The 21,361-nt window shown below is 46.3% G+C and overlaps 1 protein-coding gene across 2 annotated transcripts in view; it reads left to right on the top strand.

Annotated features, from left to right (window-relative positions):
* CDH23 (cadherin related 23) overlaps window positions 1–21,361 on the top strand; it is a 565,943-nt gene that overhangs the window by 29,983 nt on the left and 514,599 nt on the right. For both annotated transcript variants that reach the window (XM_059729899.1, XM_059729898.1), the window contains exon 3: window positions 16,668–16,745. In XM_059729899.1, coding sequence (XP_059585882.1) covers window positions 16,668–16,745 — 78 coding nt within the window. The remainder of the gene's footprint in view (window positions 1–16,667; window positions 16,746–21,361) is intronic.

Raw genomic sequence — 21,361 nt, 5'->3', positions numbered from 1 at the left:
AGGACTGAATACCTTTGTTCTGTTCCCTTGTGGCTCCTACCAGTCAGTTTGGGGCTGCACTCCCCTTTGCAGCACAGCACCCCAAGCGGGCAGATGGCTATGCAGCGCCCCACAGTTCCATGCTCCTGCTCCACTAACCCCCCTCTAGGTGGCTGTGGTTTCACACTGGTAAGGGAGATAGAGCATGGGGACACCAGCACAGGGGAGGAAGAGGAGCATGCTCTGTGCTCCTGCCGACCCAATCCTATGATCATGGAACCACAGCCACCAGGAGGTGGGGGCTGGGGCAGTGGGAGGGTAGAGATTGCTTCTCCCCCTTCCACTGGTTCCGTGCTCCCCTAGCCCTCCACCTGATAGCTGCAGCTTTGCACTGATAAGAGCTGCAGCTGCCAGGAGCGGAGTTGGGGTAATGCGAGCATGGAGCCTCAGGGCAGCCCTGCTGCCATCTGTCTGCTGGGCTTGGGACTGCTGTACTGTACGGAGGGGCTGTTGCAGCAGCCCTGGTCCTGCCTGCCCAGGGCAGTACCACCCCTTAGCACAGTTGAGTTTGGGAGGGTGGACTGATCATCAACAGAGTGGGAGTAGGGGGCTGGGAGCAATGCATTCTGGGATGCTGGAGGACTGCAAATTGGAGTCAGACTGATGTTAGCGCAACATGAGCTGCCTAACACCAGCCAAAGATACTCCTCATCCAAAGTGGTGTAACTTTGCCACTTGTCATGTGTTTTTTCCTGCTTTAATGGGAAGATACCTGTATTTTAAATGCTTTTAACATATGCAAAGTGTAATGTGTAACAAGACCCTGTGAAAGTTTTAAAGGATACAGAGAAAACTTTTAGGAAACTCAAGCAAATGAGCAAAAATCTCATCTCTAAAGTAGAAGCCAATACGAGCCATGGGAAAACAGCATTATTAAACACATGGCAATACTTTCTCCACACTGTTAGACTTCAGTGACAAAATTACTAACCTGCTTGGTTTACGCTGCATAGTAAGTAACACCTCCACCTCACCTGTGAAACATCTTTATCATTTTGACTAGTGCATTTACAAAGTATTGTAAATCTCTTAGCAAGAGAAGAAGAATTGTTTTTTGCTTGCTTTGGATCTCCCTGAAATCTCTCCCTTTGGTTGGTTCCGACTTGGTTAATAACATGCACAGAAAAGGTTAGTGATCTAGTTGACACTTAGATCAACAGTGGCTCTCAAACACCCACCTAGCAGTACTGTCACTTGGAATCTGCCTTGCACTACATTACTACCTTGGCAGGATAGCTCCTAGCATCAGCTTTTTGAGGCAAGGTCTCTTTGCCTGGGCTTGGAAAGAACCCTGTGGAAGCCATGCAAGAAAAGTGGTGGAATTCAACTCTGTGACACTGATATGTCTCTACTGCTGGAGTTATGGGAAGTAGTAGTAGTAGTATTGTCTCTCCAGGATCAGTAGCTCTTGTGTTGCTGTTTGGAATGAGTTTGACAAGACATTTGCATTGTCATATTACAGACTTGCTACAAATAGCACCGACTTGTCATGCATACTCAAATCTATTTCATGTCTTGTGCTTTAGATCCACTGCACAATGTAACAAGGAGAAAATCCCAGCAACTAGTCATGTATTCATCTCAAGTTTTGTGGATCTGTGTAATTGGAAGTAAAGATGATCTCTTATTCATTTGACCACAGTGTCTCATGTTGTGTAATCTCCATGTATTGTCAGAAACTAGATTAAATGAAGACCTAAAAGATCACAGGTTGGCCCTGAGGATTGGAAAAGTAAGAAAAGAAGACGGTTAAGTTGGCCGTCCAGCTCAGCTGGAGCAAGCTGGAAGCTTCTCTAAGCTAGCTTCAAAATGGACAGAGAAGACAGACATACCAAAAAGTCAAGATGCTAAGGGGACTGAAAATAGGAGCCAAGTCTAAGCCCCAGCGACACTGGATTGATGGTGTGGCACTTGATTATCTTTGTGGTGTATGCAGCCTCTGTTTCCCTAGAGTATAGAGTTGCCTCTTACCCAGCTTTAGTTCAGATATGACTCCTATCAGAATTCAGCTTCCAGAGACCTGGGGGATGGGCCCTTTTAAGTAAGCATAAGCCAGTAGTTCCACCAAAGTTCTGGTTCAGAGCAGCAGATAAAGGTGAAATAAGCTCACTCGCTGCTATGTACAATGGGACCTGCAGCAGAGGACCTTTATCTTTTCCAGAAGCATTGCAGCTTTTCAGATGAAACACCAGTAGTTCTGATGCTTAAGAAGAGCTGGATTAGTATTCTGTGCCATACCACACTGACTTTTGGGAAGGGCAAGAGAAGAGGGGTACACTGGGAAATGATTTCATTTCCATGCTGCATCTAACACTAACTGCAAATAAGATGACCAGGGAACTTTCTAGAGATCACCTTTGTTTTAAGGCTGAGGGATGCTCAAGCAGCAGAAATTCTAAAACATTTTACAGAGAGAGCCAGGAACACAGTCCTCTGAATTTGGGACATGAACAGGCAACATGCTCTTCTTGGGAATTCACTTTGATCAGTAACATGCCATAGAAGCTATCGTCATGGGGAGGAAAATACCTCAGTGTGCCTGGAAAGAATATCCACACACAGGATATGTTTAGATGAGGAGAAAACAACATTAAAATGAAGTGGGGTGGGGGGGAAGCATATACTATAGCGCACAGCCTCACAGTAAATGGTTTTGTCCAGCAAGGGATATAACATGCAGAAAATGTCTTGGCGGACAGAATGCATTAGGGTTCCCTTTCTCAACCCATAGCAGATGAAGGCTTAATACAGGAGTAGATAACCTTTTCCAGCTGTGGGCTGGAATGACCCTCCCTGGTTCAGAGATGGGTGGACAGATGCTAGGACCTAGCCAGTGCTGCTACTTGTCTCCACAGCTGGCATTTGACTGTATGCATGGGGAGAGCACCTGCAGTTGAAGCCCTCTGATGCCAAAGCCCCACATTTGTGGGCTGAATCTAGTGGCTCCATGGACTTGATCTGGCCTGCAGGCCATGGGCAAGTCTGGCCTATGCAGGTTGTGAAGAGCTCTAATGGGTTATCGTGATCTGCTAGGGATATGAAATAAAAAAAAAAAAAGAGACTTCAAGAAAGGTTGTTTTTTTTTTAAAGTAGTCATCAGGCATTTTAAGGCATCTGAATAAATCCCTGATGCCCAGTAGGAGTTTCTGGTAGCCTACTCCAGCCTTCATGGGACTACTTATTCTGGCTCTTTGTTGACTAATGAAAAGTGTGGATAAGCGTTTTCTCAGAATTAGTTCATTATTGCTGCATTTTCTTGTATATAATCTCTGCCTTTTTCCCCAAACCATCTGTGGGACAGTGAGGTGCACATTATATGCGAGGAAAAGGACTCCCAGTGGGTCTGGATACTTGTGGTGGTGGTGATAGAGGGGTGGCAGTATGAATTGCTGTGATGCTGTGGGAGCCACAACAATTAAAGCTGTCACCACTGTCTCTTTCCTACCCCCCACCCCACCGCCCCTTACACCAAAAAGGGTTGGTTTGCAGCTAGAGTACTGGCTCCAGAGTTGGTGTACAGGGCCAGATTTGGCATGCAGCTGGAGTCTGCATGCTGGATCAGGCACCATCAGATTGTGTAGTCCCTGAGCCAGCAATCCGTATATAGCCCACTGTGCTGTGTGGCCCTGGTGCTGGCATGCCAGTTTGGGCCATATGGCCTGGGAGCCACCATGCCAAATTGGCCTCTGCCAGGCAGCCCCTAGACCCAGCATGCGGATTCCAGACCTCTGCTACTTATCTATGCTGCATGGCAAGTTTATCTTTCTTGGGGCCTTGCAAAAATAGGCTGTGTGTTCTATTCAGGGGAATGTTTTACATGGGAAAAATATTGTAGTAAACAGTTCAAACTCCTCTTTAGAGTAACCACTAGTGAGCATGTATCAAGGAGGTCAGCCTGACTACAGTGTCCTGAGTTGCTAATCAACACATTTTGCTGATCTGAGGACTGAAAACTGGTCTATGGGGAAAGTTTGAGATTTCCCTTTTTTGTAGTATAAAGCTGCTCTTGCTCTCTTTCCATTGGAAGCTGGGGAGGGTGTGATCAAGTATATAGTCTTTGTTGCTTTCAGAGAACAGAAGAGCAGCATAATGGGCAGAGGTAGCTGCTAGAAATAATGCAGTTGAAGGAGCATAACGATAGGAGCCACAAGGCTCTTACTTGGGAGCATGCTGAATTGCAATAGGTAATGAAGGGTACAACTGGTGCAATGGGAGCAGACTGATTATGAGGCTTAGAATAAACCATTGTGTGTGGTTGAGAACATGTAACTGGAAGGGATGGGGCTTGGGGGAATATAAGCCCAGCTCCTGAGCCCTGAGGAGAGAAGCCCTTGTCAGTGCAAGCTGTTGTGGTGGGGAAGCTGAAGGCCTGGAAAGGTGCTCTGAAATCTGGTAGGGAGCCAGCTGATTGAGGGCCAAGGGTCTTACAGTAATGTAGAGACCCAAGGTGGGGTCTAAGACTGAATTAGAGACTGGTTGGTATGGGGTTTTGTTTTAACTGTGAGGTTCAGGGTGGCTTAAAGGGGGTGGGGAGGAGGAGGTCATGGGAGGGAGCCAGTAAGGTGTTTTGTACTGGGGCTGAAGTGAGTGAAGCTAGGCTGAGTGCAGCCTGCTCCTGCTCACTCTTGCTCTGGGGAAGCTTCCCAAAGTAACAATGGGCTACTAGGGCATGTGTAGACTAAACGGGGGCCCTAAATTGAATGGGTGGATTTTCAAAAAACACTTTCACTTTAGGGCTGATTAAACCCCTGTGTTGTGCACACACCCCACTGCTGACTTACCTGCCTCTCCGGTGGCAGGGAGGGGAGGGTGAGCTGCCAGTGGGTGGAGCAGTCCCTGGGCCACAGGAGGGGCTGGTGCTTCCCTCCACAGCAGTGGCACCCCCAACCACCCCAGGTGGCACCTGCCTGCAGGTACCTGGCTTGGGCGGTCCCAGGGGGCACCACAGCTGTGGAGGCAGGCACTGGGCCCCCAAGCAGCTCAGGCAGGTTTGGGGTTGGGGGGAGCAGGAGATCAGGCTCACCGCTTTTCTTGGGCAGAGCTGCTTTCCCAGGCTGCCTGCAGGGCTTCCTGCAGAGCTGTGGAGCTTGGAGCCCAGTGCTTTGCTCTGCGGCTGTAGGGGCAGCAAACTAAAACTCCTCAAAGGAGTTTTTGTTTGCTGTGCCCCAAGTCATTTAAGGCACACTACGCTGCTGAATTTCCTACAGCAGCTGGAATTAATGTGCAATATGCTGTTGAGGTGTGCAAACACTGACACCATTACAGCGGTGCAAAAGCATTTAGCCCGCTTTAAAGTGTTGTTGTGCACACATGCCTCTTGTTTCATCTACATATAGCCCTATACATGTGCAGGGAGCTGGCTCCAATGTGCTGGAAATCCAGCACGTCTGAACAGACTCAATCAAGTCTGCTGGAGCATGGAAATAAACATGATCCAGCAGACTCTGGCATCATGTGTATTAGTGTCCCCGTGCTGAAAAATGGTAGTGGGGTGCTTCGAACTAAAACTTGTTCGATGAGTTTTGCTTCAAAGTGCCTCGCTGCCACTTTTCAGTGCAGGGGATCCTGATGCACATGGTGCTTGGGCACTTTTAATTTAAAAGCTCTGGTTAATTAAAGCCCCCACCCCCTGGTGTCTCATGTAAAAATGCCCATAAAGATTACATCAAGGTGTTGTAGGCAAAGTAGTGAGTGGGGTACTCTGATGAGCTGGAGTGGGGCAGGACTCATTTGGCCACCCTCAGGAGTCACTCCTGCTACATCAGAATACAGCCCATGCCAGCTATCCCTGATCAGCAGAATCCTCCTAAAACTGTTTCAGCTGCCTTTGTGGTGGTGTTTACCACCTGGCAGCCCTGAGGATTTAGGGAAAAGAAAAAAGGGCTGAAAGCTGCATGTATGCAAGGTATAGACGGTGCTAGCACCACCGAGCTTCGTGCCAGTTAGGCCTCTGCTGGAGTTCTGCATCCGGTTTTCAGCTCTGCACTTAAGGATGTAGATGATCCATAGGCAAGTGACAAAGATGATAGAGGTGAGGAAAGCAAGCCATAAAAAAAATAAATAAAAAAAAGCTAAGGGAACTAGGTCTACTTAGTTTGGAGAAAAAGAGATTGAGGAGGCATAGGAAGCCTCAAGAGAATGAAAGGCTGCTGCAAAAATTGAGGGACACTGGTTTCCTTTGTCACAGAAGGCAAGAGATGAGGCAGTGGGTTTAAACTACAAAGTAGATTTTAATCAAATATTGGGGAAAAAAAAATCCCAGCTGTAAAGAGAGTAGGGTGATGGAATAAGTTGTCTATGAAAGTTGTGGAATCTCCTTCCTTGGTAGCTTTCAAGAAGAGGCTGGACAGGTATCTTTCCAGGAAGGAGTAAGAGTGGCAAGTCCTGCATTTATTCCTCGGCTGCCTATATACATGCTCGTTTGTATTCTAATTGGAACACTTTGGAGCAGACTCCAGCATTGCCTCACTGTTACATTATTAAGCCCCTACGCATTTTTGGCTGTGTGGGGGCTTTATGTAAACTTTGTCAAATGAGCTTTGGGCAAAGAATCCTGTGGCCATTTTAAAACGTGCGGTGGCTTAATACACGTGACAGTGAGCTATTTTAATTAGAGCGGCTGTCCAGGAACCACTCTGATTAACCCTCTGCCCCCCCCCCCCCCCCCCCCCCCCCCCCCCCCGCGCATGTGTATGGGCAGCTGATGATCCATGAGGCCTCAATCCACCTTTTGCTGGTATGGAAGCCACTTTTGTTGCTTCCTCCTGACCTGTGTCAAGCATGAGCCTGGGAAGATGAGAATCAAATCAGTACGCATTTCAAATAATGTCCAGATGATTTCTGTTCTTGATGTTTTGTATGTCTGAGTTACATTTTTATATCTTCTCCCTTCTGTATTTCTTTTCCTTCTCTTTCAAATCTTGGCAGCACCATCAGGGTTTGCTTTTTATGCTGTGATGCACAGTAGATGATGGCCTGTCCCGTTGTCCCTTTCCTAGCTCTTACTTTTTCTGAAGTGCCAATCACCGTTGTATCTAAGCATTATGATTGGTTCGTGTGCTTATAATTTGGCAGATGAAATGCACCTGATGTCCTGATGCAGCTGTTTTAGAAGATGCGACCATGATTTCTAATATACTGTATAATATGAAAGAAAAGGTTTCACCTGAATAAAGAATAATCTCCTCCACAGAATGAAGGCCATTCAGTCCAGAGAAAAAACTGCCCACTAAGGGTTTGAAATGAAATCCCTGTTACTCAGAGGTCTGCTTTGTATGAGGCAAGCAGTCTTGGAAAGCCGCTGCCCAGCAGGGCATGCAGACTTCAGTGGTCAATTATTGGCAGGCGCTTTAAACTGAAATTTTAATAAATTGCATCTCAGACAAGTTCCTTGTTGTAGTGAATTTTATTCCACTCTTTCCTTTCTTTCTCCCTCTCAAACTGCCATCCTGTGGTTCTTAGTGAAATACCAGTCAGTGTATACTGGCATCTAAGCCTCTGGAGAAGTAATTAGCATTAAACGGACCATTTTGTCTGTTTTTTATCATCTTTCCAGGTACTTAGCTTCCAGTAAAACTGGATATCCAGACCTAGATTTGAATATATTAATGGAAAAGTATTTAGTGCTTTCCAACTGGGGTCTTCAAGGCATTTACAAATACTTTGCCCCTGTGAGGAGGAAGTGTTCAAAACATACATCTGCATCTTATGGAGAGAAGTAGCACAACAAGCCACTGTGGGAGCTGTGATTAGTACCTGGATGTCTCAGTACCCTGTCTCTGTGCTTAATGCCAAATCGGTTCTATTTTGCTTTGGTTTCTTTTAATTCTACAAATAGACTTTATTTGTGGAAGTGAGAAACTAAAACATCAGCTAGAACCAGGGACGTTTAAAGCTTCCCATACAGAATTCTGCTGCTCCATTTCCTCACAGGTCTGCAGCTCTAGGTGGGGAAACCTTCGGAGCAGGTTATCTGTGGTGCCTAATTGCATGGGGATCTCAAACACCTGGGAATAGATTGAAGCCACTTAAACTCAGTCACAGCACAAGGAAAACAAGTTAAGTCAGTTCTCAAAGAGGTTGAACTCTTGTGTTAACAGTTGTTCCCCATTGCACTCTAATCTGCTAGGGCTAAATCTGCCTCTGGCTATTTTTTTGTTTCCCCACTCAAGTTTGTCACTTTAAGGTGGTTGAGGCTTTGTTTTCCTACCTTATTTGGCAGGTTAACAATTCATCACTTCCCTATAGACACACAGCTCTGAGATTTTTTTTTTTTTTTTCCCCCCCACTTCAGTGGTCCTTTTACTCTTTATCTGTAATGTTAGCTCTTTGCCATTACACCGCCATTAAACAGCCACATACTTGCAAACCAAAATCAATATACCATGTTCAAGCTAGCTGATCTCCCCAACCACGGCATCTGGCTTCCTTTCTCTAGGTTTTTTGCTGTGCATATCTTTTAAGCTAGGAACAGACATTCAAAAAGCCTGAGCCTGAATCAATTCAATCTTTTCAGGTTAGTCTAACATGCCTAGGTTGAACCAGTTTCCAACTGAACAAACATTCTCTCTGGACTGAAGAAATGCAGCCACACACCTGCATTGGCTCAGCCTAGAGGCTGGGAGGCACTAGAGCAGCCTTCCCTCCAGGCCCTAGCAGGATGCTTTGATTAAGGAGGAGATGTCTATTTTCTCCCCCAACGCCCCCCCCCAACCCCCACCAGGGAATTGATAATGGTGTTTATCACCCCATTAAGAAAACAAAGGGACATTACCAGCTACCTGTTTGATTCTCCCTTTGTCCTGCCACAGCATGGACTGTAGCCAGCATGTGGTCTGGTAGCTCAGGGGTTCACAACCTTCTTATGCCATGGCCTGGCAAACTGTGGACCACTGCATGGAGCCCTGTGGTCAGAATTTCTGGCTGGAACACAAGTAAAGATACTTCCACCTATGGGGCGGGGGAGCGGGCCAAACATCAACCGCGGCTGCTGTGGGCCCTGCGAGAGGAGTTGCAGCCTTTCCACTTGACTCTGCGGGGCCACTTCTGGTTTGCTGGTCTGCGGTCGCTTCTGGTCCAGCAGCTGACCGTCCTGCAGACTGGCAGTCAACCCTTCATGGCCTGGGGGTTGGGAACCCCTGTGCTTGCTAATGCTGAGGTGTCTGTAAGGCAGGGGATTGGGTGGGGGAGCAGGAAAATGCATGCAGTCAGTGATGGAGCTCTGGCTGGGGAGCAGAGGGCAGGGGCCAGCCCTCCTGTGGAGTAGAGGGCCCCACCTAACCCAGAGAACATGCCTGGATGCTGGGGATGTCTGGTTTACCTTAAATCAGTAAGGGGTCTGGGACAGACTATGCATAAACCGGTTTGACCCAGATCAGTTAAGTCTGATACTACATTCAACCATTTTATCTCAAACTGGTTTCAGCCATTTTCAAACTGGTTTATATGCACTGAACATCTGTTCTGTTACAGGTTTAAACCAGTTTCTGATCACTTAAACTGGTTTGTGTGTAATGTCTGTCCCTAGTCTTAGAGCATAGCAAGCATTTCTTTTTGGATGAAATGACAACCCTCTCTTCTTCCTTCTCATCCAAGGCCAAGTTGAGTGTTTTAGCCACCCCCCCCTTTAAAAAAAAACAACCCAACCCCCCCCCCAAAAAACAAAACGAACAAACCCCAGCAGCCTGGTGTATCTACTAATGCCCCAGCAAAACTTTATTGGCATCATTGTGAACTTTTAGATTAGTATCCCAACTGATCAACCACTTGAAAGACTTGTTATAAAGGTATCTTCCATGTTTCAGGGGTGTAGGTTGTAGCTGTGTTGGTCTAAGGACATGGGCAGACAAAGTTCTTTGGGTAAATCCAATATCTTTTAATTAAACCAACTAAAATAATTGGAAAAACTATTTTCATAGATTCATAGATGTTAGGGTTGGAAGGGACCTCAATAGATCATCGAGTCCGACCCCCTGCATAAGCAGGAAAGAGTGCTGGGTCTAGATGACCCCAGCTAGATACTCATCTAACCTCCTCTTGAAGACCCCCAGGGTAGGGGAGAGCACCACCTCCCTTGGGAGCCTGTTCCAGACCTTGGCCACTCGAACTGTGAAGAAGTTCTTCCTAATGTCCAATCTAAATCTGCTCTCTGCTAGCTTGTGGCCATTGTTTCTTGTAACCCCCGGGGCGCCTTGGTGAATAAATCCTCACCAATTCCCTTCTGTGCCCCTGTGATGAACTTAAAGGCAGCCACAAGGTCGCCTCTCAACCTTCTCTTGCGGATGCTGAAAAGGTCCAGTTTCTCTAGTCTCTCCTCGTAGGGCTTGGTCTGCAGGCCCTTGACCATACGAGTTGCCCTTCTCTGGACCCTCTCCAGGTTATCCGCATCCTTCTTGAAGTGTGGCGCCCAGAATTGCATGCAGTACTCCAACTGCGGTCTGACCAGCGCCCGATAGAGGGGAAGTATCACCTCCTTGGACCTATTCGTCATGCATCTGCTGATGCACGATAAAGTGCCATTGGCTTTTTTGATGGCTTCGTCACACTGCAGGCTCATGTTCATCTTGGAGTCCACTAGGACTCCAAGATCCCTTTCCACCTCTGTGCCACCCAGCAGGTCATTCCCTAGGCTGTAGGTGTGCTGGACATTTTTCCTCCCTAGGTGCAGCACTTTGCATTTCTCCTTGTTGAACTGCATCCTGTTGTTTTCTGCCCACTTGTCCAACCTATCCAGGTCTGCCTGCAGCTGTTCCCTGCCCTCCGGCGTGTCCACTTCTCCCCATAGCTTTGTGTCATCTGCAAACTTGGACAGAGTACATTTCACTCCCTCGTCCAAGTCACTGATGAAGACATTAAAGAGTATCGGTCCAAGGACCAAGCCCTGCGGGACCCCACTGCCCTCACCCTTCCAGGTCGAGACCGACCCATCCACCACGACTCTCTGGGTGCGGCCCTCTAGCCAATTCGCCACCCACCGGACTGTGTAGTCATCCACGTCGCAGCCTCTTAACCTGTTCACCAGTATGGGGTGGGATACCATATCGAAGGCCTTCCTGAAGTCTAAGTATACGACATCCACCCCTCCTCCTGTATCCAGGCGTTTCGTAACCTGGTCATAGAAAAAGACTAGATTGGTCAGGCATGATCTGCCTGCCACAAACCCGTGCTGATTTCCCCTCAGCATAATTTGCCCTGCTGGGCTCTCACAAATGTGAGCCTTTATAATTTTTTCAAAGACTTTACCAAGGATGGAGGTGAGACTGACTGGCCTATAGTTGCCCGGGTCCTCCTTCCTCCCCTTTTTGAAAATGGGGACCACGTTAGCCCTTTTCCAGTCCTCCGGGACTTGGCCCATGCGCCACGAGCGTTCGAATATTCCCGCCAGTGGCTCTGCAATGATGTCGGCCAGTGCCTTCAGCACCCTCGGATGGAGCTCATCCGGGCCTGCTGACTTAAAGGCATCCAGTTCTTCCAAGTGACTCTGCACCACCTCAGGATCTACGCATGGAAGTCTGGCGCCTTGCTGCTGCCTCTCTACAACCCCAGTGAGAGACTTGTCGTTTCCCTCACTTAGGAACACTGAGGCAAAGAACTCATTGAGGAGTTCAGCCTTGTTCCTCCTGTCTGTCACCAATTGTTTCTGCCCATTTAGCAGGGGTCCTATTCCTCCCTGGGCCTTCCTCTTACTCCCAATATATCTAAAAAAACAATTTCTTGTTGTCTTTTACTTGGGTTGCCATCCTCAGCTCCATGGTAGCTTTGGCCCGTCTAACTGCCTCCCTACAAGCACGAGCAGAGGAGGTATATTCATCTTGAGTTGGTCTAATTAAAAGATTTCGGATTTACCCAAAGAACTTTGTCTGTCTTGGTATAAGGTAGTCAACTGTCCTTTATGGTTCTTATTTGGGGGTAGGGAGGAAGGACAAGTCTCAACAAAGGCACTGGAACCATTAAAGCATCCTAGAAATCTGTCAGGTGGGGGCACTCTGACAGTGTCTTGCTGTGAAATGGCTGCAGAAAGCACAGTTAAGGCTGATGTAACTAAATTTGTATGTCCTACTTAAACACATTGTTCATTTAAGGGTGTCATATGCTGTGTTCTGTGATGCTTTTCACACTTTAAATGGTAACACAGTACTAAAGAGGAAAGTTTTTTCTTGTAAACTGCGCTGATCTCTCAGGATGTCGTCCCCCTCTAGTGGTGGGCTCTAGAGAGTCTGCAAAATACTGTGAGCCAAAGCTTTCAAGTGGTAGAGAATTGTGACTTGATGGGCATGAGGCTTTTTTGCTTTTGCAGAGCATGAGTGCAAAGGGCTGAAGACCCTGGACTTGGTCCACAGAGACTGCTGTGTCTGTTGTGTATGTAGGCAGCATTTATTGCTAGGACACCAGTGACTAATGGACACTTCAGCTGCAGAGTGCATCTAGTATGGATCAATCATAAGAATAAGCTGCTCCTTGCCTGGCTGCTTGTATTCCTTAGCAAAGAGCATGACACAGAGCTGGTGAAGAATGGCTTGGGGGTTGAGAAACAAACCATGCACCTCTAAGTTCAGAGGCTTGTAAATGTATGAGGAACCCAAGTACATACCTCTCCTTTCACCCTGCCTGTGTGACTACCACAGAGGCTGTATGTTTCTGCTTTCTGAAAGCATTCTAGGAACTCTGTATTGGTTCCAACTTAATTAGTTCTATAGAAACCAAATAAGGTTCTATAAAATGTACTCTTAAACTATTGCACCAAGGAGGTACTTCTTTGCAATCCAGAGGTGGGTTTTTTTGTTTTTTGGAACATCCAGTAGTATTCTATAGTAGAGAGCATTAAGCTTTACAAACAAACAAATGCTTGTAACAAGTGTATCCACCTCCTACTGCATTCTGTTTTTTCCATAACTGATGCCAAGTAGGAAGTTAAAACCAGTACACTAAGAAAGATTAAAGGTTAATTTGAAGTAAAAGCAGTCTTCAAATACTGCTGTTCCTAGATTAGGGTGGCCTCATTACTCTGTGCCACTAAAGGTATTAATACTCCTTTGGCCTTAATTATGTGGGTTGAGTGCTTCTGCTACCTCACTGTTGAGATTCTCATGGACAGGCTGATGAGGAAGTATGGAGGAACTAGGAAAGCAAATGCATGGTGTTGCTAAGCTGTGCAGTGAAGAGTATATCCATAGCAATTCTATGCTGAAGGGCTTGCTGGAGGCTGGGAGGGCTTGTCCCAGTTTCAGCTGTTAGTTTTGCTTAAAACCAAAACTCCCCTAAATTCCTTGCCCCATGGTTTTGCCCATTGAGGCTTTGAGCTAGCAAATATAAATTCCAACTATTGATTATCCAATTCTTTTTTGGAGGGAGCACCTAATATTCCAGTTCACAGGCACCTACTTGTTTTTGATACATGCATCTACCCATCTACCTGCCCCAGATGTACACAACTGTAACTTTGAGGTCTCAGCTTGGCTGGCAAAGCATTTCTATATCTTGTTATAGCATGGAAATGTGCCTTGCAGGGTCATCTTTAAGGAATAGAGACTCTGTTCATCACTCAAATTTATTTTTATTTAAAAACTTTGTACAACTTCAATGCAACCACAGCCAGGGCTTAATTTTAAACTACAGCTCCCTTCAGAGCCTGCCTTACAGAAATGGGTAACAACATTTGATTTTTGGAGCAGTACCCCATAGCATGGCACCAACATAGACTGGTATAGATGTACTCTTTGAGGCTATCATCTGTACCAGTTCCTTTTAATTTTGCAAAAATAATCCTGGACGGTTCTGTGTTAGGGCTACTATATGCTTGTGATAGTGTCTGTTCAGTGTTCCAAGCCACAGACAAAAGGGATCAGGCTCAAGCTGAGAAGAGAGCTAGCTCAAAAGCAGGGGTTCTGCTTCACAGGATTTTTCTAAATTTGGTTTTGGTGCAAGTTGAAACATTTGGGTTCTGGTTCAATTTTTCCAGTGAAAAGGAAGTTCCCTGGATCCTGCATTTGCCTTCTCAAGTTGATGTTCTAGTCTGTTTTACTGCTAATAGAACATCCCAAGGCAGAATCTTGTCTTGGATTCATTGAACGTATATTGAACTCAAACTATTTGAAACACAATTTCCAACAAAACTTTGGTTTGTCAGAAAGGCTAAGTACAGACAGTCAACAAGCCCAAGGCTGAATCAATTCACTCTTTGCAGACTAGTCTAAAATGCATAGATTAAACTGACAAAACAATTGGACAGACATTCACTTTTGATTCAGTAAGTGCAGCTACATACCTGCAGTGGCCCAGGCCAGAAGCCAGGGGGTGCTAGAGCACAGATGTCTGGCATGTAGTCGGCATGGGCTGGGTGTTTGCTTCCTCTTCCTGCTGCCCCCAAAGTCTCTGGGATTTGCAGTCCAGAATCACATCAGCAGAATGCTCCAGGGTTGCTCATCACTTCCTCTTCCTGCTTCCAGGTGCCTCTGGGATTTGTAGTCTGCAGCCACAGCCAGCAGTAAGTTTTTGGCAGGGCAGTGCAGTGCAGTGCAGCTCTGCTTGGGGGAAGGGAAGCTTAACAGAAGTTTCATAAGCTGGTTTGTCCCAAATCAGTTAAAGTCTGATACTACATTCAACCAGGTTTATCTTAAACCACTTTCATCCATTTTGAAATTGGTTTATGTGCATTGAACTTCTGTTCTGTTACAAGTTTAAACCAGTTTCTGATTACTTAAACTGGTTTGTGTTTAACTTCTGTCCCTAGCCAAAGCTTTTAACCAACTGTAGCTGCCAGCCATTGCATCTAGTACCCAAGCTCTTGCATTTACCCACCTCTATCTTCTAGATGAGTCAAAAACCAGAAGCCAAAGAATTCAGATACAAAACATTTCTGATAGGCCAATTAAAATCTTGTTTGCTGTCTGGCACTTAAACTGAATATCTTAATAAGTGAGCGTGCTGGCTATTTCAGCTTGGGCAAGGAATCAAGGAAAACCCATCTGTCATGCGCAGTATAACAGTTAGCACTAGGTGCCTTTAGGAACCTGTTGCTTCTCTCTCCTGCTGCTTCATGTTCTGTCTCTCCCCTCACTCCCATGATGAATCCTCTCACTAGTTAACCTTTCCTGCAGTTCAGGCTGTAGTTGTTCTTCCACCCACTGTAGTCTGAACTTTGTCATCTGATGAGCCTCAGCCTATGAAATAGAAGCTACTGCAGTTCTAGGGGCAGGCTCATGTGCTCTTTAGCTTGCTCTCACTAAATAAAAAGGGAGTAGAAATAAGTGAGCCTAGTTATTGAGGGTGAAAGGAAGCAATTATCAGGAAATGTGATAATGCAACAGGGAAAAAAAAAAAAAGGAGGCTTGGGTGGAATTAAGGCTGATGAGGCAAAAGGCTCTCCACTGTGGGAACAATGCAAGATATTAATCATTCACTAAAACAATAATTTCTGTCTCCTTTTCTTGTGCTGCCTGTTCCTCCTGCTGTCACCTTGCAAAATAAAATAATAATAAAAAAGGCAATGGTCACTGTGTGTTCTGGAGATCTCTCTGTACCCCTCTTAAATCAATCTGGTCTGAGTCAGCAGCAAGAGCAACTGAGGTGTGGGCTGCTAGGGTATGCTTCCCTTTTTATTCATTTATTCTTGCTACTTGAGCAATTTATATGCTCTGCATCCTCTTCTGGGCCCTGAGGCTAGAGATGCATGATGGGATCAAGAGTGAAGTGGTCAGGACTTCTCTGTTAAAATCTTTTTTTCCATCAGAAAACAATTTTTTTTTTTTTTTTTTGGACAAAAAGACTTTCCAGTGTAATGCCCATACCTGGTTTGACTGGAGGAATTTTGTGGTTCTAGGGGTGTGCATGTGCGTGTTAGGAGGAAAAAGAGAATAAGAGTGAGCCTGTATTACCCAATAATACCTCACCGTCTACTGGTTGAGCATGAGACTTGAGAGACTAAGATTATATTTTCTGAAACAGCGCAGGGCAGAGTGGAAGGTTGTCTTCTGACCTGGTTTGTGCCCTAACCTCACTCACTCATTGGGTATTTGCAACAAACTTTGAGGAGTCTTTGCTTTGTCCCCAAGTGAAATAGAAGAGAAAGTGTGAAATTACAATATTTCTCATGAGATGGGGAAACCATCTCCTACTCTGCTCTAATCATGAACCTCCTGCCACACACTGTCTTTAAATGACAAGACAGTTAAATTTAATTTCCTTTCCCCATTGCCTAAGTATGTATACAGCACTTCTTACTAGAGCATGTGAGCACCTTTGGTATAAAATGTGGCTCCCTGTTTTTGTTAGCAGCTCCCTCCACTCTGGTTGATATCAGTTTTGGATGCTCACCCTTTTTTAGAGGCAGGAAACCAATTATGTAATGTTTTCCCCCTATTTGTTTCACAGGCATCAGATTGTATTAACCATGTCTGCAGCCCTCTGTTCTTGCAGGCTGCTGGGTGAGGGGCAAAACCAGGTGGATCCCTAAGGTTGTATTTAGCTTAAGGCACCTGAAGACTAAATAGCTTGCTGCAGGCTGTACAGAGAGATTCAGGGATAAACCCAGGGCACACCCAGATGTTTGCTTCAAGCACTGCCCCCTCATAGCTTCATGGCAGCCTCATGAAACATGATAAAAATTAAGCTCTATCTGTTTATCCTTCCAGGTCTGAGCAATCGACTGCCATACTTCATAAATTATTTCTTTGACACCTACCTGTTGATCAATGAGGATACCCCTGTGGGTAAGTGTACTTCACTTGTATTAATGAGCAGATGCACTGTACTCCCAGGCCTGTCTGAGGGTGATATAACATGAACAAAGAGAAGGGAGGAGGGGACTCAGAATAATTAACCATCGCATGGGCTTTAGAATATATGTTTAAAATTGTCTAACTGGGAAATGGATCAAGACTGCTTGGGACTGAAAAATTCTCTTCCTCATGCTTCTTTCCTCTGAAATAAGAGTTGCGCATGCATGCACAAAACCCTAGGTATTCACAGGTTCAGCATTTGCCATTTCAAATATTTGCAAATGCCAAACCAGCATTTTAAATGCTCTTTAAAATACTCCACCAGCCCCATGGTACTCAGCTCGGTGGCGGGAGGTGGGCAGAGCTGGGGCTGCACTCCATCTCCTGCCATCAGGCTGAGTTCCTCCCGCCTGGGGGCTGCATTCCACCCCCCTCCACCAAGCTGAGTTCCCAGCAGCTTGTAGCCTGCTAGAGGGTGGGGGTACAGCAGAGCACATCCCCAGGGCTGCTCTCTGCCCCCTCCCCACCCAGACAGGGTCAGTTCCCAGTGACTTGCAGTCCGGTGGAGGGTGGTAGGACGCAGCCCCAGGGCTGCGCTCTGTCCGCCTCCACTGGGCTCAGGTCCCAGCCATTTGCAGCCCTATGGAATTGAGCCTGGTAGGGGGTAGTGGAGTATAGCATTGGGGCTGAGCTCCGTCCCCCTCTACTGGCTCAGCTCCCAGCACCAGTCCCAAGTGCCAGCAGCAGCCTCCTGCCTGCACTCCCGGGAAGGCTGCGGTGCTGTGCCGGACTCCTCCCTGGGGTGTGGGCCCTGATCTGCCTGTAATCAGAGGAGGCTGCTCCTCCTCCAGTTTTGTGCTTTCCCATTATAGCCTGGGTGAAATGTCAAAGCTGTTTTGATGAAACAAAGCAGTGCTTTTGGAAAAAAACTAAACTCAAAACAAAATACTGTTCCGTCAAAACAGAAGTTGAAGCAAAACAATGTTGTTTCGTACAGCCCTAATGGACAGATTGAAATAGAGCAGCTCTCTGAAAACTGCTCTAATTAAAACACCCTACCCCCACCCCCAAGCATGTCCATAGACACCTTAAGGTTCTGGTTGCTCCCCTTCTTTCTTAGTTGCTTACATAAATGCAAATTGTAACCAGTAGAGAAGTGCAGTATTTTATACCCACTTTGTACTCCTATCATGGAGTACTTAAGTTGCAGGGTGTTACAAGTCACCCTTCCCAGTGCCATCTTCCTAGTACTCCATGCCTTGGATCCTTCTTTAGGATTCTTATGTCCCACCCTATACTTGTCTGCCACATCTTGATGGAAATTATGATGATGTTCTTGCAAGCAGGAAGCTGCCTATTGTATTAGGCATGTTGGGGCTTTTCCCCTATGTGAGACTGACCCCTGGCTTTCTCTAGCTAGGCTTCCCCATCTAAATCCACCAAACAGGGTTTGACTCCAAGGCTCTAGCCTTTTCTATTGTCTTGATGTCTGTGGCCCCTTTTTGCCCCGCTCCAATCTATAGCCCAGCCCAGAGGCCCAGGCACTAGCCCCCCAGCCAGAGGGTCACAAGCCCCAAAACTCACTACCCTCTGGGCCTTCTCCACAATGCTGCCCCCTTCTCTGGGCCTTCTCCATACCCACGCTGGGCTTCTTAGCAACACCCCCTTCTCTGGACCTTCTCAACTGCTCCTCTCCAGGGCTGGGGTCAGTGCACCCCAAATGCTGCACCCCCACTGGCACTGGGGTTCCCATACTGCTGTGGGTCCCCTATGAGGCCTCCTCCAACCCCTAGTAGCCTCACCCAAACCACCGGTGACAAACAGCAACACAAACACAAGGCGCCTCAGCTATAACAGAACTTAAAGCTGCCTGGCTAAAACCACATTGCTCAAACATCCCAGGGCTGCACCATCCTTTACCTGGCTTGGGCTATACCTGCAGTCAGGCTTCTCCTCGCATCTTTGCTCCAGGAGAGGTCCTTCCTCGCTGGCAGGGAACTACCCCCTTGGTCTCAGTCCTGGTGTTTAAATGGGAGCCAGGCCCTCCCCTTCCGGTCAGCAGACCACTAGCAGGTATGGGACACTGGCTCCCTCTGGTTGTCCTAGCAACCGGCACCTGAGCAGCTATTCTGGCTCTCCAAGTAGCAGGCACTTTAGTGCCCTGCTACACAGGGTAATAGAATTCTTTTAATTTGTATCAAGGACACAACTGAGTTCACATGAGGATTGTGATGTAATAAAATCCCTAAAATGGCATTTGTGAGTAAAATTACTTTACCCAATGACTATGCAGGGGAGGGGGGTGTTGAAAATGGTTGTGTTGTATTACACAGGGACCTGGCTATAGTCCAGTAATGCATTTGTGTTCTCAGGTTTGTATAATTACTTACTTTGGCTACCTGTCCATAGATACGACAGCAAAGTAAATGTACAGCACCCAGCACCATGGCATTTTGGTGCATGACTAAGGCTTCTTTGGCAGTAAAAGTATGCATACATAATAATAATAATAATGGACATTTTCCATTGGGCGTCTTGCAACCTACTTAATTGCTGCAGCAGGGAGTAGGAAAGGAAACAAAAATTTTCACAAGAGTAATTGCAAGAAAAAATCTGGGGGAGTGAATAAAAGAGAGATTTGTCAGGCCTTGGAGGCTGGGAAAAGTTTAAATTCCACAAGATTGCCTTTCCCCATCTCCTTCCCTCCCCAAAACATGCGCATACACAAAGCCACTCTAGCTGACTCTGATAGCTGTGGGTTTGGAGGGACAATAGAAGTTTTTTTTCCTATATAATGCCCTTGGCGAAAATCTCAGTTTTTGATTGACAGATATAGCTTTCATTCATTTATTTATTTGATTTGTTTAGCTAGCTAGCTAGTTAGCGATCAGTTTTAGTAAATGTAGAAATTGATTGGGCTGTTCTCAGCCTCCTTCCAGGTTCTCAGTCCATTAAACTTGCATTCTTCAATCAGGGGTCCATAGTTGGCTTTTAATGCTGCAGGAATTGATTTGTAAATCCTGGGTGTGCCTGAGCACAGGTGTAGTTTTTGATGGGCTTTTCCATGTAGGCTGATGACAGGGATTTTATTAGGGCCCTATTTATACAGACCTCCTCATCTGTGTGTCCCTCTTCTCCCTCATACAATTGCAAATCCCTGCAGTTACAGAAAAGGAACCTGGCAACTATTATAGAGGCATTACAGGAATTTCAAAATGCATGAGGATGGATCCCAAGAAAAGGTGCTTTTGTGAAGAGGTTCAACAGTACTGGTCACCAGAAATGGAGCTTCCCAATCACACCACTTCAATCTTGTATTTAGCTGTCCTCCAGACAGCTGATTTGAGTCTTACACAGTCAGTGGTGTCTTGTTTCATTTTTAAATTGCTAGGGATGGTATCCCATGCATAATATGGAAGCACACCCACATTGATTGAGAAGTTTTAAATGATCCTTCTGGATGTCCATAGTGGACTGACTGGCAGGATCCATATAAAGATGACTGCATGGTTTTTTTAGCCAATCCCAGCTATTGAACTCAGTAGAAATTTTAAGGGGGGAAGGGGGAAGGAGGGCAGAGGAAGTACCCCAATAAAAAACATATAGATCATGCTCTGAGTCGTATGTGATGTTGCTGAGCTGTACTGTAGCACAAAACAGAATAGGAACCCAATCCTGCTCAGTGAGTTGTAGGGGAGTGTGATCTCTGGTTGTGATGTACTTATAGCACATCTGGCAGTGGCTTAATAATGCAGTGTAATAGACCAGGATTTGGTCTTGGTTACAGTAGTATAACTAGGGCAGGGCAAGCAGAGCACCAGCTCTGGGGACTGGCTATGAGGGGGTGCCAGAATCCTTCCCTGTGCTCCCGTTGCCTGGCCATAGGAGCTGTGCACAGCACTGAGCCACACACTGCATCTGAGGGGCAGGGGGGAGTGCGGCAAATAGAATGATGCTCTGGCTTTGTCTAAAGCAGACACAGCCCTGCAGCCCAGTACATGTGTATCTAGGGGGAGAGAACAAAAAGGAGACCAGGATTGTTCCCAAGTAGCCCAGGTGCAGGGCTCCTGCCACTGCAGCTGATGCTGCTATAGTGGCAGCAGTAGCCTGGACAGATCAGACTTCCCTTTCCCTCCCCCAGTATGCAGTGGTCAGCATCCTCCCCCCCCCCCCCCCCCAGGTGCTCAGTAAGCTTGCTACACTTCTGCTGCTGATGTTGGTCAGCAGTGATTTTTAGACTTGTTCCCATTGGGGTTACTTCTTAAGTCACATTTTCATAGGCACCTCCCTCTGCAGCGTTCTAACAATCTAAATGAAGGAAATACAAAAGAGGAGAAAAACAGACAAAAAAAATACATATTTTCTCTTTTGTACCTCTGTCCTGTTATACAGAATCCTATAGGAGGAGAGAATGTAAATTAGAATGCACTTGTCTGAAGTTAATATCTACCAGTCATCTTACTGTTTGCTTTTATCCCTGTGTGTTGGCTGCCCCTTTAATGTTGGAATCGTCTTCATCTATAATTGGTGCTGAATTTGTGCCAAGGAGAAATGCATGAAAAAGAAAGTGGGTGCATAGGTTAAATGGAGGTGGTAGGTAGAGGTGG

This window comes from Alligator mississippiensis, chromosome 6 (genome assembly GCF_030867095.1).
Source record: "Alligator mississippiensis isolate rAllMis1 chromosome 6, rAllMis1, whole genome shotgun sequence".
In the NCBI taxonomy this organism is placed as follows: domain Eukaryota; kingdom Metazoa; phylum Chordata; order Crocodylia; family Alligatoridae; genus Alligator; species Alligator mississippiensis.
The sequence above is the reverse complement of the archived record's forward strand: the minus strand, read 5'-3'. Positions and strand labels throughout refer to the sequence as shown.